Genomic DNA, 13,909 nt, shown 5'->3' with positions numbered 1-13,909 from the left:
GGCTCCTTAGTGAACAGTAAAGAATCGAATCCGCCTAAAACCGATTCCTTGTTGTATATGATTCATTACTATTTCGTTATACTGCTTGGCCACACGCATTTATACACTAATTATACACTAATTGCATATTGCTGAGTGTGCTTGTGAACACGTGTGATCAAATAATTCCCGAGCAAACGGTTCAATTCGGTTCAATACGATTCAGAGTCGCTCGAGTGCTGAACCGAACCAGTGCAAACGTGATATTGATTACAATATAGTAACATTGTTTTTTATTCATTTTACCAGCGAAATTATTACATATATCTGACCTTGACAATACGAATAAAGTTCGTTTGAAGTGTTTTGAGAATTATATATAAATATATATATATATATTTTTTTTTTTTTTCTCCCAGAATTCATTTCACATCAACAAGCAAATGGTAATGGCGGATGAGAAAGCCCAGCTAATATTATAAATATTGCGTTTAATATGTCACGAAATGAAATTTTAACAGTGTTTCATGCGAGAATGTAATTCTTACAAACTCAAATCTGTGGTTTATTTATAGATATCATGTGTAAATTTTAAGCGTGCTTTGCCGATAGCGGAGATTCTGACCTCCAGGGTGTCCATCATCACTCATGTATCCGGCGAAACGAGGTTATAATCGGCTAGACATGTGAGACTTCCCCCAGTCTTAGATGGCTCTATAATGAATGTGTTATGAAATTTAGTTTTAACCGTTTTTCATGCGGGAATGTAGTTGTTTTAAACTCAAGTCTGTGGTTTATTTATAGAGATGGTGGGTATTTTAAAATATTGTTTTGATAATGCGGAGATATGTGACCTCCATGGTGATGACGGGTGCCCTAACCTCATGAATCCGTCTAAAGCAGGCTGGTCATTATGACATTTAAGCTGACTTTGGTTTCATGAATCAATTACTTTTGTTCCAGTTTACGATTTGGTTAAGCACAAAGTTTTGTTGATTAAAAATGATTTAATATTTTCATGTTAACCTTATAAAATTAAGGTGCAGTACACCCAAATATGGAAAACCAGGGGACAGCTTTATGCACTGAACAGTCTGAAGAAACTGGTTATTTTATTTTTCTTCACAAAATACTTTGTCAAAAAATAAAATAAACATAATAATAATAATATAAAGTGTGTGTAGAGTTTTTCATGGTCATTTGCAGTACTGTATTTAGATGCACAGTAACTGATTTTTTCCCAAAATTCATTGTAAAATCTGCAGTAGCATACTGTTAATCATGTTCACAGTATGGAAATGTTGAGAATACATTATCATGCTGTGAAAACAGCAATATATACAGTAACACACTGTGCACAGCTTATACAGTAAACAACTGTTGAGAAATGCAGTATAATACCGTGAAAACAACAGAAATCGTTTACAGTGTATGTTTGTTTTGCAATAAAGAGGCCTTTTTGTAACCTTTGTGCACTGTTCAAATCCACTTTTGTTATGTTAGAGATGAAAACATCCACTGAATTAAACTGTTGTAAAAATACATCCGATAATTTTTTTTTTTTCAAAATTTTCTCCCTAATTTACTGTTGGTAGCTGTTTTTGTCCCATTGATTTACAGTATAACCACATTTGACGATGCATAAATACACAGTCTTTGTTTTTTTTTAATGTAGTTGATAGACTGCTGAGATGCATATTTTGATTTTCTCAGACACATCAAAGTAAATGCACAAAGGTCACTCTCACATACTTAGAGACACACTTTAATTTGTTGTTATACTCCATATAAAATACATAAACTAAGCTTTTTTAGCACAATCCTGTTTAAAGGGTTAATGGTGCCAACTGATGATCCATTTAATTATTCATTTTCTTTTTCGGCTTAGTCCCTTTATAAATCTGGAGTCACCACAGTGGAATAAAACACCAACTTATCCAGCATATGTTTTATGTAGCAGATGCCCTTCCAGCTGCAACCCATCACTGGGAAACATCCATACACATTCATACACTAGGACAATTTAGCTTACCCGATCGTGCTACCCACTGCGCCACCATGACTTCCCAAATAATGATCAAAAATTACAAATTGTACCTCTTCCCACAAACCACCAACAAACTAAAATGCATGATTATATGGTGTCATGGTTTTTGTTATCTAAAAATGTGATTATAATGAGTCAATGTATGGCAAAAACAGCCACCAACAGTAAATTAGGAAAAAAAAGAAAATGAATCAAAAACAAAACATCAAAGGCAATGTTGTTTCACATGTCCAAGACTTTGATAAAAGATTTTTAAAAATCCAGGACACAATTACATTTTATATTGATAATATGTTATTTTGTGTGTCTTTTTCACCAAATTAGTTACATCATTTAGAAATCTGGCTATTAAAGAGATAAAATTCTTTAATTTTCAAAACAAGTTGGTAGTTTTGATCAGGACTAAGGTTGATTAAAAGATTTATGCAAAAGAAATGTAAAAAAAAAATAATTTGATGCAATTTTAATTCAGTGGAAAGGGTAGTAATCTGCAAAATGCAAAGAGTGTATCGTTGAGTTTTAAAAAAAAATTCAAAGCATTTTCTCAAATTATGTGTAATGTGTCAAAAACATCGTAAAACAATGTGGTCATGTTCCTAACAATTATTTTAAGATGATATAAATCAATAGCAAACTCTGATAAATTTAATACAAGCAGCTTTTCCAGGCTATAAATCAGTTTCCCTTTAAGATTTCTCTTTTTTTAATATAAATATGTGCAGTTTATTCAGATCCAGATCCACTGGACTCCTCCCATTGGCCTCAAAGCTATAAATGAAACATCAGCAGTGCCATCAACACAGCCTAAGAGTCAAAGACTGTAAAACAATGAAGAAACTTGGCATGATTATCTTCATTACATTGCTTGCACTTTTTGCAGGGAATGGTAGGAGATTTGGGCTTTGGGTTTTGATTGAGTGTTTGTTTGTGCATAATGAACAATTAATATGAATTAAGAAAACCAAGTCTGTATTTTTTTAACCAGTTGCAGTATTAACATGGTAAATACTAACATTCATGTTTAACATTTAAATACACAACAGTACTTTAGTCATTTTGTTTACAATTTTTTTAGTGCATAATGCTGAAGTACAGATTCAGAATTGGACGTGTGGGTACGGAGGACTCTGTCGGCGCTTCTGTTTTGATCAAGAATATATTGTTGCTCACCATGGTTGTCCAAGAAGATACAGGTATGTTAATACAAAACAACAATAAATATGTATATATAGAACATTTTTTATACAAAAATATTTTCTTAAATTATATATAATTATATAATTATATATATATATATATATATATATGTGTGTGTGTGTGTGTGTGTGTGTGTGTGTGTGTGTGTGTGTGTGTATGTATGTATATGTATATATATATATATATATATATATATATATATATATATATATATATATATATATATATATATATATATATATATATATAGACACACACACACACTTTCAGTAGTTCAATAATTTCCAGTTTAGTTTTCAATTTGTTTGTTAAAGAAGCCCCTTATGCTCTTTAAAATGCTGTAGTTTTGTTTCTTAATGTAAATGCTGTAAAAACTTAAATATTGTGAAATTTTTATAAAATTATAAATATGTTTTTTAACATATTACAAAATCTAAATGTATTCATTTGACTCCAAAGCTGAATTTATCATCATGCCTCATGATCCCTCAGAGGCTTGGGTCACATAACAACAACAATGATAATAATAATAATAATAATAATAATAATAATAATAATAATAATAATAGTAAATCAATGTTAAAAATAGCTTTTTTTGTGGAAACCTTTTACCCCTCAGGATCATCTCATGAGCAAAAAACAATAAATAAATAAATAAATAAATAACAGCATTTACTAAATTATACACCTTTTCTTCATCATATCTCATCATTCCTAACAATGGTTTATCTATTATTTACAGATGCTGTGCTGTGCGGTTTTAGCGAAAATTGATTGGCTTAAAAGGACATCATCAGAAGAATGACATTATAGTCCAATATGTTTATTTAGATGTCGCTATTTATCTTTATTCATTGTTAATATTGGGGGAAATATCAAAGAATTCTTTCAAAGAAATGAAAAAGAGTGTTCTTGTACAATAATGTCCTAAGTGATTAATCCGAAGCATGTAAGATTCAAAATACAAAGCAGATGAAGTAATGAGGTGTGGGACAGCGCAGTTACACAAGGGCACAGTATTTTAGCATAAAACATAAAGCTGATGGGCCTGCTAAAGCATGTCACCGTTGTAAATCCTGGATTACAATTAATACATGGTTCTTTTTCACGAGAGGCATGCCACACATTTCCAACATTAACTCTATTCAGTCTGTGTTTATGAAAGTCAAAGGATGGTCTGGTTTAAGTGAAGCCGGCTTTGCTCTGCATTGTAAATCCACTAGACAATAACACGTCCAATGAAGAGTCTGACCTAAATAGCTGTTGTGGAATGCTGCTTTTGTAAATGAAATGTTAGCCAACTGCTTTTACTCATGTCGTCTATCCCAAACTTTTTTGTTTCAGTTATTTACTTTCTTTTCTTTAAAAGACACAATAAACCGGGATCTGTGGTTTACAACTAGTCAGTTGTCATTTACTATGCGCTCAAATATGTTGTTATCTGACACAATACACATTTAACATTGTGCTTATATTATAAGCAAGGTCAAAAAGATCATAACTGGAGTGGCATTCTTAAGAAAGGCACTAAAATTATGCACTTAGATACTAATATGCACCTTTAAGGTAAAACAAAATGAATACCCAAGGCTCTAGATCAGGAGTGCTGCAGACTTCAGCTGCAACCTTGATCAAACACACCTGTCTTTAATTAGCAAGTGCATGTTCAGATTCAGTTGGTTTAGTGGTGTTTGGAGTTGGAGCTAAACTTTGCTGGAAGGTAGATCTCCAGAAATTAGGTTGAGCACTTCTGCTCTAGATAATACACAAAGGTCTTAAGAAGCAAAATAATTGATCTGTGCAATAAACTGCACATATCATTAATCCACAGCCTCAGGCAAAAAGCCCTCCAGGTCCTTCAGGACAGTTAACTATATAGGGCACAAGCTAAAATACGGCATAAATATTGCCTTAGTAAAAATATTATTAATACCTTCATATTAAAATTAATAAAGTATTGTATACTGATTTTCTTTAATATTTCATCAATTAAATGTAAGCTATGTAGAATCAACAAAATAGCTGATTAACAGATCTGAATTTGAGAGTTGAGAGAAAGACGACTAGTTTACAATGTTGGTTTGATTTTTGCCCTTTTAGTTTTTTTGAAAATTGACAACATTTTTTAACAGTTACACACACTGGTGCAACATTACTGTCAGATTCAATAGTTGGCACATCATCATCTTGCAATCTTTGTAAAGACCCGTCATTGGACTGTGCCTAGTAATTCATTTTCTTTTCGGCTTAGTCCCTTTATTAATCAGGGGTCGGCACAGTTAAATGAACCTCCAACTTATCCAGCATATGTTTTATGCAGTGGATGCCTTTCCAGCCGCAACTCAACACTGGGAACGCATTCTTGCATTCACACACAAGGCCAATTAAGCTTACTCAGTTCACCTATAGTGCATGTCTTTCGACTGTGGGGGAAACCAGAGCACCCGGAAGCAACCTACGCAAACACGAGAAGAACATGCAAACTCCACACAGAAATGCCAACTGACCCAGCCGGGGTTCAAACCAGCAACCTTCTTGCTGTGAGACGATCGTGCTACCCACTGCGTCACTGTGACGCCCTACTTCGTCTTTCTAATTGGTCTAGGAATGTCACTAAAAATAATTGTTTTTCCTAATTTTGGGATCAGAAGGAGGGCAGTGTAAATACGGTTTTTCCATTATTTTCCACAAGGCACTGCACAGTGTCTTTTTTCTTCAGAGCCATATCTATGCTGTTCCTAGTAGCATAATGTCATTATTTACTTTCTACATATTATTTGTGGGCAAGATTTAAAAGGCAACAATGTAGGCAATCTTGCTTACAACATTCTCAGTGTAAGTCATAATTGCATGCATATTTGCTTGTAAGAATTAAAATAGTGAGTTGTCTACTTTTCATTCAAGATAAAGTAGTACATATGGGAAAACAAAACAACAAATATATAATAACAGAGAAAACAAAACAAAAGAGAAAATGAAAAACAAGTAGGCTACAAACGACTAGATTAAATTTATGGTAGGGCTATTATGGCACATTATGGGTATGAAATATACATCTATAAATCACTTATATATATATATATATATATATATATATATATATATATATATATATATATATATATATATATATATTTTTTTTTTTTTTTTTTTTTTTTTTTTTTTTTTTGTGTGTGTTTGGAAAGGAAAGGTTAAAAAAAAGAACTAATGTATCTACACAGCCTAACAAAAAGCAAGGACAAATAACTTACAGGTAAAAAAAAAAAAAAGAAAAATGAATGGCTTAATGACCAAAATTTTAGAATAACGAGAGAATTGATTTCTGAAACTTACATTATGTTTCATAATACTACTTCTTATATGTCAAAAGATGAAGAAAAGTTTGTTTTCACAGTCAGAGAAAGTTTCATTTTTGAATGAATTAACTCTCTCTTAAAGCCTTATGCCTTTCCTGACAGGCTGATGAAAAACCTTCTATGTTACAATTTCCCAAAGCTTGTGCGCATTTTAAATAAGAATTTTGGGTTATTTTATTATTATTTTTTTCTTCACTGTATGACAGAAATGTTCTAAATAATGCCCTGAAGAGGAGGATGCGAAACGAGCAACATATTTACATCGAGCAGCCAGGTGGCGCCAACTCAACTTAAGTCGTTTAAAACACATCAGAAGAACAGAAGAAAATGTCCCCGGAAATATTTCCCTTTTTTAATGTACGATGAATAAAAGCTGTGCGTTTATGTATTATCATAATTCTATGCTTTAATAAGTAAACGAACTATTTAGCATGGACATCTCCTCTGATGAATCTGACGACTGGTTTATGGAGTCTCTAAACGCGTGAGTCTGACAGCAGTAAACTTGCATTTGGTCACCTAATGTTAACATATTGGCTGTGTTTCAACATTCATAGTGTTTCCTTCATATAAATATTTTTTGTTTCAACACTAATGTTTTTCCTACTTTAGCAGCATTTTGGGCACCAGTAACTCGGTTAATTTTTGATTTCAGATACAGAGACCTGCATCTGTTTCAACTCGAACATCCGACAAAAGTAATTGAGTGGATGGGTGACAAAAGTAAAGCATCTCTGAAGATCATTAAAATAAAATTGAATAAAATTTTAATCAAAAAAAGAAAAGAAAAAAATTATAAAGGCATTTATTCCCCCTCTTTTTTGCAGGTATTTGTGTAGCAGGATACACCGGAGCGAGAAGTGAAATTTTAGAGTTACTTCTACCTCTAAAGTTATATGCAGGAGACAATCAAGTAGGAAGAAATTCTATTCTCGTACATTTTTTAAATATGTTTTTCATTTCATTTAACTATGTGTTGGTCACTATTTTAGGGTCTTTGTGCAGAAAGAGACTTCAAGGTAAAGCATGGTGGCTTTTCAGAGGAACCTGTCGAGTGTTTGATACATATCCCAGGAACAAGGTAATGGCTGGATTTGGGTTTGTTCAAAAATGGAGATATTTACTTTCAAAGTGCTGGTTATTGGTGTGCATTAACCTGGTCATATAAATCTTTTTCAGTTAAAAATATTCTTTAAAGTCTCTTTAAAAAAAAAAAAAAAAAAAAAGGCTGCTAATCTTGGTTATTTAAATTAACAGTACATTTTCATTTGTCTCTTTAATGACATGTGCTAATGGATTATTTGGTAACACTTATCAACGTTATTCATCGTAACCTAGCTACTCATTGAGTATGTTTACATGAACACCAATAATCTGATTTTAATACGATTTATAAAATACTTAGATTAGGAGTCTACTATTTAAACAGCGATTTCTGATTACCATATTCCGATTAGCTTGTAATCGAACTAAATAGAAATCAAATTAAGACACGTGGAGTATGCCGATATAAGTCGCATTATTAAAGTGCAGTACAGACATGTAAACACCTTGATCAAACGATTACTGTCATTTAGGTTTTTCACCGTATTTTGCAACAGGATAGTCTACACACACATGTTTGTTTGACACTACTCTCTGCACCTACTGAGAGTGAAAGACCTCAGACACCTGCATCAAATGCTGAGGTTTTTTCCCCATATGGTGTGTGATATTAAATTTCATTAAAACTACTCTCTTGTTTGTCATGGAGGGCATGCATGAAATGTTTCTGAATGAAAGTGATAGTGCCAAACTGCAGTTAAAGTCGACAAATTAAAGATGAAACACCCGAAATTACATGAAACTCCAGAGGATATGTGAATAGCGTGGTGACACAATTAATCGAATTATGTGCTGTAACGTGTAAAACAGGATCATGACAGGAACATTAAAAAGAAACTCATATAAACACCTTAATTATGTTATTGTCGTGTTCAGATTAAGGCAAATAGTTTGATCACTGATGTCCATGTAAATGTAGTCACTGATGAAAATAATTGTCAACAGCAGTAAAGTTATTGTGAATGTTTTTCTATGTTCTTTTTTTCAGATCTGTTTTGCTTCGTGCATATGAAACTTATTTTATTAAATTAATCACATTTAGCACTGTTTTCACCCCAGCCCAGAGTTTTTTCTATTTCTTTACATAATATCAGCTGTTCTTTTACAGGTGTTTGGTCACTAGTGGAAATTCTAATACACTGCAGATTTGGGACATTGGAGGTGATGACAGTGGTAGGAATTTCAATTTATGTTTTGAGTAAATTGATAATTACCACAAACTACGTGTCATGTAATAATAATAATTAAAAAAAAAAACTTTATCATTAAGCATTTATTTATAGAAAATGACAGTATAGGCCAATATGAAATATTCCATGTTTTCAAACCTTAAAATCTGGAAAAAAATAATATAATTATTCTGACTTTAACTGTACATGTAGATAGCTAATAAATAGATGATTTTTAAAAATATTTAAGATGTAAAAACCCTGAATATTTTACATTGACCTGTCGTCAAGAAATGGGCAAAAATATTTTCTTATTTTAAAATGTTATCAGATTTTTAAAAATTAGTTTTTAAGCAATACTGGATTTTTCTATTCATGGACCATTTCAAATTTAACCTGATTTTTCAACAGATGTTATAAAAATGACCAGAGTCATAAACCTCAAGAGCCCATCAGCAAAAGGCAGTAAAATAACACCTGGATTCACAGACAGTCCAACAGTTCTTCATGGTTCTTGTATAAGTGACATACAGCTGACAGAGATTGCAACAGGACGAGTTCTGCATACAGTAGGTAATATCAGAAAAAAATACTTATAAATAAAAGCCACTTTTATAGCTCTTTTCAAATTCTTTATTATTTTTTATTTTTTAGGAAAAGAGTCCTCAGATTCAGTGAGTGGCTTACAGTTTGTGAATGCTTTTGTGTTCCTCATCTGTTCAACCAATGGTGCTTTACTCCTTGGTGACACGAGAGATCCCTCGACTTGTCATTATCCTCTGGAAGAGAGTAACAGTGGTTTGCGCTGGTCATTTGGGCTGAGGAGTGACAGCTCTCAGTCAGAACCTTCCTGTTGTAAAGTAGCAAGACTGTCTTCTTCCGGTCACATGCTTCTCTCTGATCTAAGAGATTTAAAGAGTCCTTTTTGTCAAACTCAAATAAAGGTCCCACAAAGTGCATCAAAGAACCACTTTATGAACATTTCTTGGGCCCCCGTTCTCGACAAATGTCTGTCTGTGTCAGGTCAGTAGAAAATGCATACATTTTTGCTTTTTCATATAAGGAACATACACTTTTAGTCTTTTAATATTTTATTTGCAGTAAAGCATTCTGTATTTAGCGTTTAGAACAAGTTTGAATAACCTTAACAGCAGTTTATGGATAGCAAACATCCAGACACTTTCTGTTGAGATAGCTCTTTATATATGTAATATGTAAATATATCCCATTCATATCCGCTCAAAAACTAAATAAACATGCAAATAAAATTACAGCAGTGAGAATGCAGCTGTTTAAGATAGTATCTGATAATAGCTGTGTGGATGTTTGTATAAGCTCTGTAATATAGCATTTCAATTCATTAACTTCATATTTATTTATTTAGCATTATATATAGTGGTTTGTGTTAAACAAACAGCTTTTCAATTGTGTTGTTTCTAAATAGATTTACATTTTAAATTTGTGCTATTGACCTTAATTGTCAATGCGGAAGTGCGTTCGTTTTTGCGATTGTTTTAGAACTACCGATTCAACTTCCGTTGTTTATGAAAGAAATGCTAGGAACAGAAAACGCTCTACAAACAAGTGTTTGCATGATTATACAGAAAAAAAAAGAATAATTCATTAAGAAAATATCAGTTCGCAACATCAAGCAGCAAAACTTGCTGTTGTAAATGTCTAAAAATGAATGGAAGTGAATGAGACCGGAAATCTTCAAATGGCTGCGCTCACTCGTATGCAGAGAATAAGGTGAATAAAGCTCCTTGACACTGTGCTTTACTCATCTCAATTCCTGCTACAAAAGAAATGAATTAAAAATGTTGTGTAATTGTTTACTTACTTGTAAACAACACTACCAGATGAAGCCAACTTTTTTAAAAAGTTTGCTTTAACAAGCTGTTTGCAATCCCCATTTTTTATTATTATTTAAAATGATTACACATTAGTGTGTTTTAAAATTTAGAAAGGTATTTGGATTTAGTAATATTTACAAATATGAATCTCTTGTTACTCACTGATGACAATATGTTTTCTGTTGGGAAGGGTTCGATGGAACAGTTCACATCTACAACACGAACAATTGGAGCACTGAATCATCGAGTCCTCAGCCAATTTTTTCACACCGAGGTCATGAAATGTCACAGGAAGCAAAATCCAGCACTTTCCCAGCTGTGGTCACCGCTCATTCTTGGCATCCATCTCGACCAAAAACTCTTCTCTCAGCAGCTACAGATGGATCTCTGCATGTGTGGGACTGGGTGGACAAAATCACTGACAGATGATCTTGATCAGTAGAAAAAAAACTATTGTGTAATGATACAAGATGGATTTTTGTCTTTTTAAAGATTTTGTGAAGTAATTTACAGCCTGAGTACAATGTTTGCAAACCAAGAATTAATAAATAACTCTGTCTTTGAGTTTTGACAATAGTAGTTATTATTATACTTTGTTGTTTCTGTTTGGTGAAATCCATCAGCAAATGATTTTAGATCATTTCTTGGAAGAGTTATTGATTCATTAAAATGGGTGTGACATTCAGGAATGAAGTAAATAGGTCACTTTAAGAGGGAACCACTGGATCATTGGTTCACCCCATTATTTCAAAACTTGCAATCATTCAGAAATGAATACTGCAGTGTTTTATTTTTATTATTGATACTGATACAGTCTTGTTGTCGCTTATAAGACTAGTCTCACTCTTTGGATTTTAAAAAACACATTTCTATTGTCTTTTTGACATTCTGAGGCACCTGATAATGTCTCAATGTGAAAATGAGTTTTTTTTTTATCCGTCAAAATATATATGTTATAATAATATGGAGAAAGACCTAAAGTGGTTATATAAATTGGCTGGTCTATATAAGTCAAATCTGAGTTCAAACTCTTGAATGAAATTCTATATCATGTTAATATTTTGATTATTTTAATGGTTTAATGTCACATTTGTGATTACATGTGCTGTTTTAGCTGTAATTTAATCAATTCTGTTTAGTAAATTTGGTAATTTGTAATTTTTCGGCCTTGTCATCTTTCTGTTCAAACAGGATAAAGCCTATTCCTTCAAGCTCACTTTTCTCTCCACATTCCATGAGACAGGCAAAGTGTTTTCCATCCCCACATTGAGTCAGATCACTGTATCCACTTGGACCCTCATGCAGAATCACAGGATTACCCCATCCAGACAAGTCACTCGCGCATTTATTTAAGTATACGCCAAGGGTTAATCGATTGGTTGCATTGGTTGGGTGGCAGTATAGCAGCCATGTTTTTTCAGATGCTTGATCAGGGGTAAAACTCAACACGCTTCCTTGGCAACCATTTCCAGTCTCTATCAGTTTATTTACAGATGAAGACGTGTCAAAATCTGTTCCTTTACTTTCACTTAGAGCCTGGACCCTGTAGTGAATTGTGCTTCGAGCATTGCAGTAAAGTTTACTGTTGCCTTCATCATCGATGATCTCAGCCATCTGACATTCATTTGAAGGTAGACCATTCATACACTTTCCGATATGCCAAGTGCTCCCTTTATCATCACTGTAGATTGCAAATGCATGCGATGTGGGTGGATTTTCTGAGGTGAAAAAATATGTGTACGCTGGGATAATCAGTCTCCCACTCTTCATCTGAATTCCATGTCCTGGTCCAACAGCAAAGGTGGCCCAGTTCTTCTCCTGCTCACCGATCACATCTGCTGTTAAATCAGTAACAGCACTCCAGGTTTCACCAGTGTCCTTACTGGTTATGTAACAAAGGCGTGCCTGATTCTTTTTCTCATTTTTTTGTTGCTGTTCAGAGACCCCAACAGGGACACAAATGAAAAACAGAAAGAGGGTTTTGGACTTTCTCTCATAGACCGGACATGGATTCATGCTGCGGTGGTTTGGGAGACAAGCTGACGTAAACACCTGTTGACCACTGACCCACTTCAATAAAAAATTAAAAAAACATGAAATAATGACTCAGTCATGCTTTTCACAATCAAATTAATTTCAGATTGAGTAAATCCACAAATCTACAAAATTGTTAAGTAGCTAAAGGAACTGAGAAAAAAAAACTGAATGATTCTGATGTACCTTAACTGGATTATTGTCATTCTTCCACAATCCTTTTTTCATCACAAGCAATTCTGCATCTGTGTCACTTGGGGTTTTCCGCCTTTCAGCAAAGGCAAGGAAGGTTTGTTTATCACTGATATATATGAGAGCTGGAATCCTGTAGGTCACTTGTTTTTTACATTGAGGCAGTTCCTGTTTGAATAATATTGATATTTCGGGAGGAGCTGAATAGCTTGATGAATGGCGTGACAGGCAACAGCAACCCATCATTATATTTTACCCTATTAACAGAATGAATAGTTAAAGTATCAGTAACACTGTGGCATATATACACTTATATCACATTAAAAACATATTAATGACATTGAGTTGCCTTGATCAAAGCTGGTCATGCTCATCAACCATCTACAGCATACACTAAAAGCTTTAAATTAATCATTAATACTTAAATTAATTTCTAATTTAATTAAAAGGTTAATTAACTTGCAACTCAACTTGCAGAATAATACAAATTAAGATCTTCTACAAATCAATTTATTCTATTGAAAATTAGTCAGTAAACTACCAGATGTAATACTCACAGATACGATCCTTCCTGTAGCAGCAACAGTCGAGTTTCCCTGAAAGTTGACTGCTCGAGCCCCTTGTAATGTGACCCACCCAGACTGTGCTTCCTTTATTTATAGTATTAAATATAGCGACAGAGGAAATTGACCAAATTTGGTCATTACACTTTTAAAAATCAGCTCATTTTACCCTTTGTTCCAGCAAATACTCTTTTTTCGTTTTTCAATTATTAACCCATTTTAATTCACAAAATTACAGTACTGTAACACAGAATGTAAACTCAAACTCTCAAATTCAAAACTCTATTAATATTAGTAATTAAAATTCCCTCTAGTGTCTCTCACTGAAATCCAACAATATTATTTGTGTTTGTGCTTCAGTGAGTTCTGCTATTACAGCATCACATTACATTACATGCATCAAATCAGAGTACTT

General features: G+C 33.2%; 3 protein-coding genes across 6 annotated transcripts; 2 read left to right on the top strand and 1 right to left on the bottom strand.

Moving 5' to 3' along the window:
• The first annotated feature begins 2,825 nt into the window (after positions 1-2,825).
• On the top strand, positions 2,826-4,622 carry defbl2 (defensin, beta-like 2). Its single transcript, NM_001081554.2, has 3 exons — positions 2,826-2,912; positions 3,102-3,219; positions 3,966-4,622. The coding sequence occupies exons 1-3, from the start codon at positions 2,855-2,857 to the stop codon at positions 3,985-3,987; spliced, it is 198 nt and encodes a 65-aa protein (NP_001075023.2). The 5' UTR covers positions 2,826-2,854; the 3' UTR covers positions 3,988-4,622.
• Positions 4,623-6,866: 2,244 nt separating this feature from the next.
• On the top strand, positions 6,867-11,279 carry wdr73 (WD repeat domain 73). 2 transcript variants are annotated; one of them, NM_001017646.2, is made up of 8 exons: positions 6,867-7,063; positions 7,235-7,302; positions 7,407-7,492; positions 7,572-7,660; positions 8,792-8,856; positions 9,264-9,425; positions 9,507-9,875; positions 10,896-11,274. In NM_001017646.2, exons 1-8 carry the CDS (start codon positions 7,011-7,013, stop codon positions 11,132-11,134), a joined length of 1,131 nt encoding a protein of 376 aa, NP_001017646.2. In that variant the 5' UTR covers positions 6,867-7,010; the 3' UTR covers positions 11,135-11,274. The 2 variants fall into 2 exon arrangements, 1 of the variants encoding a protein (NP_001017646.2); XR_012396542.1 differs by having other exon boundaries at positions 6,899-7,063; positions 9,264-9,421; positions 10,896-11,279.
• neu3.5 (sialidase 3 (membrane sialidase), tandem duplicate 5) lies at positions 9,463-13,560 on the bottom strand. Of its 3 annotated transcripts, XR_012396433.1 has the most exons (4): positions 13,489-13,560; positions 12,926-13,188; positions 10,868-12,775; positions 9,463-9,754 (listed from the first exon to the last, which is right to left on the bottom strand). XR_012396433.1 is itself a non-coding variant. In XM_005161128.5 (3 exons), exons 2-3 carry the CDS (start codon positions 13,175-13,177, stop codon positions 11,831-11,833), a joined length of 1,197 nt encoding a protein of 398 aa, XP_005161185.1. In that variant the 5' UTR covers positions 13,178-13,188; positions 13,489-13,560; the 3' UTR covers positions 9,463-11,830.
• Positions 13,561-13,909: the final 349 nt, after the last annotated feature.

The sequence above is a fragment of the Danio rerio genome, chromosome 21 (assembly GCF_049306965.1).
Source record: "Danio rerio strain Tuebingen ecotype United States chromosome 21, GRCz12tu, whole genome shotgun sequence".
NCBI classification, from domain to species: Eukaryota; Metazoa; Chordata; class Actinopteri; order Cypriniformes; family Danionidae; genus Danio; species Danio rerio.
This window is presented reverse-complemented; position numbering and strand designations above follow the sequence as displayed.

Bases quoted from the DNA above. Each gene is read 5' to 3' on its own strand.
- defbl2 (NM_001081554.2), top strand. From the start codon at position 2,855: ATGAAGAAACTTGGCATGATTATCTTCATTACATTGCTTGCACTTTTT. The intron at 2,913-3,101 runs GTAGGAGATTTG...CAATTTTTTTAG, and splicing joins TGCACTTTTTGCAGGGAATG to TGCATAATGCTGAAGTACAG. The intron at 3,220-3,965 runs GTATGTTAATAC...TATTATTTACAG, and splicing joins GGTTGTCCAAGAAGATACAG to ATGCTGTGCTGTGCGGTTTT.
- wdr73 (NM_001017646.2), top strand. From the start codon at position 7,011: ATGGACATCTCCTCTGATGAATCTGACGACTGGTTTATGGAGTCTCTA. The intron at 7,064-7,234 runs GTGAGTCTGACA...TTTTGATTTCAG, and splicing joins TTTATGGAGTCTCTAAACGC to ATACAGAGACCTGCATCTGT. The intron at 8,857-9,263 runs GTAGGAATTTCA...ATTTTTCAACAG, and splicing joins CATTGGAGGTGATGACAGTG to ATGTTATAAAAATGACCAGA.
- neu3.5 (XM_005161128.5), bottom strand. From the start codon at position 13,177: ATGATGGGTTGCTGTTGCCTGTCACGCCATTCATCAAGCTATTCAGCT. The intron at 12,776-12,925 runs GTACATCAGAAT...TTTTTATTGAAG, and splicing joins ATGACAATAATCCAGTTAAG to TGGGTCAGTGGTCAACAGGT.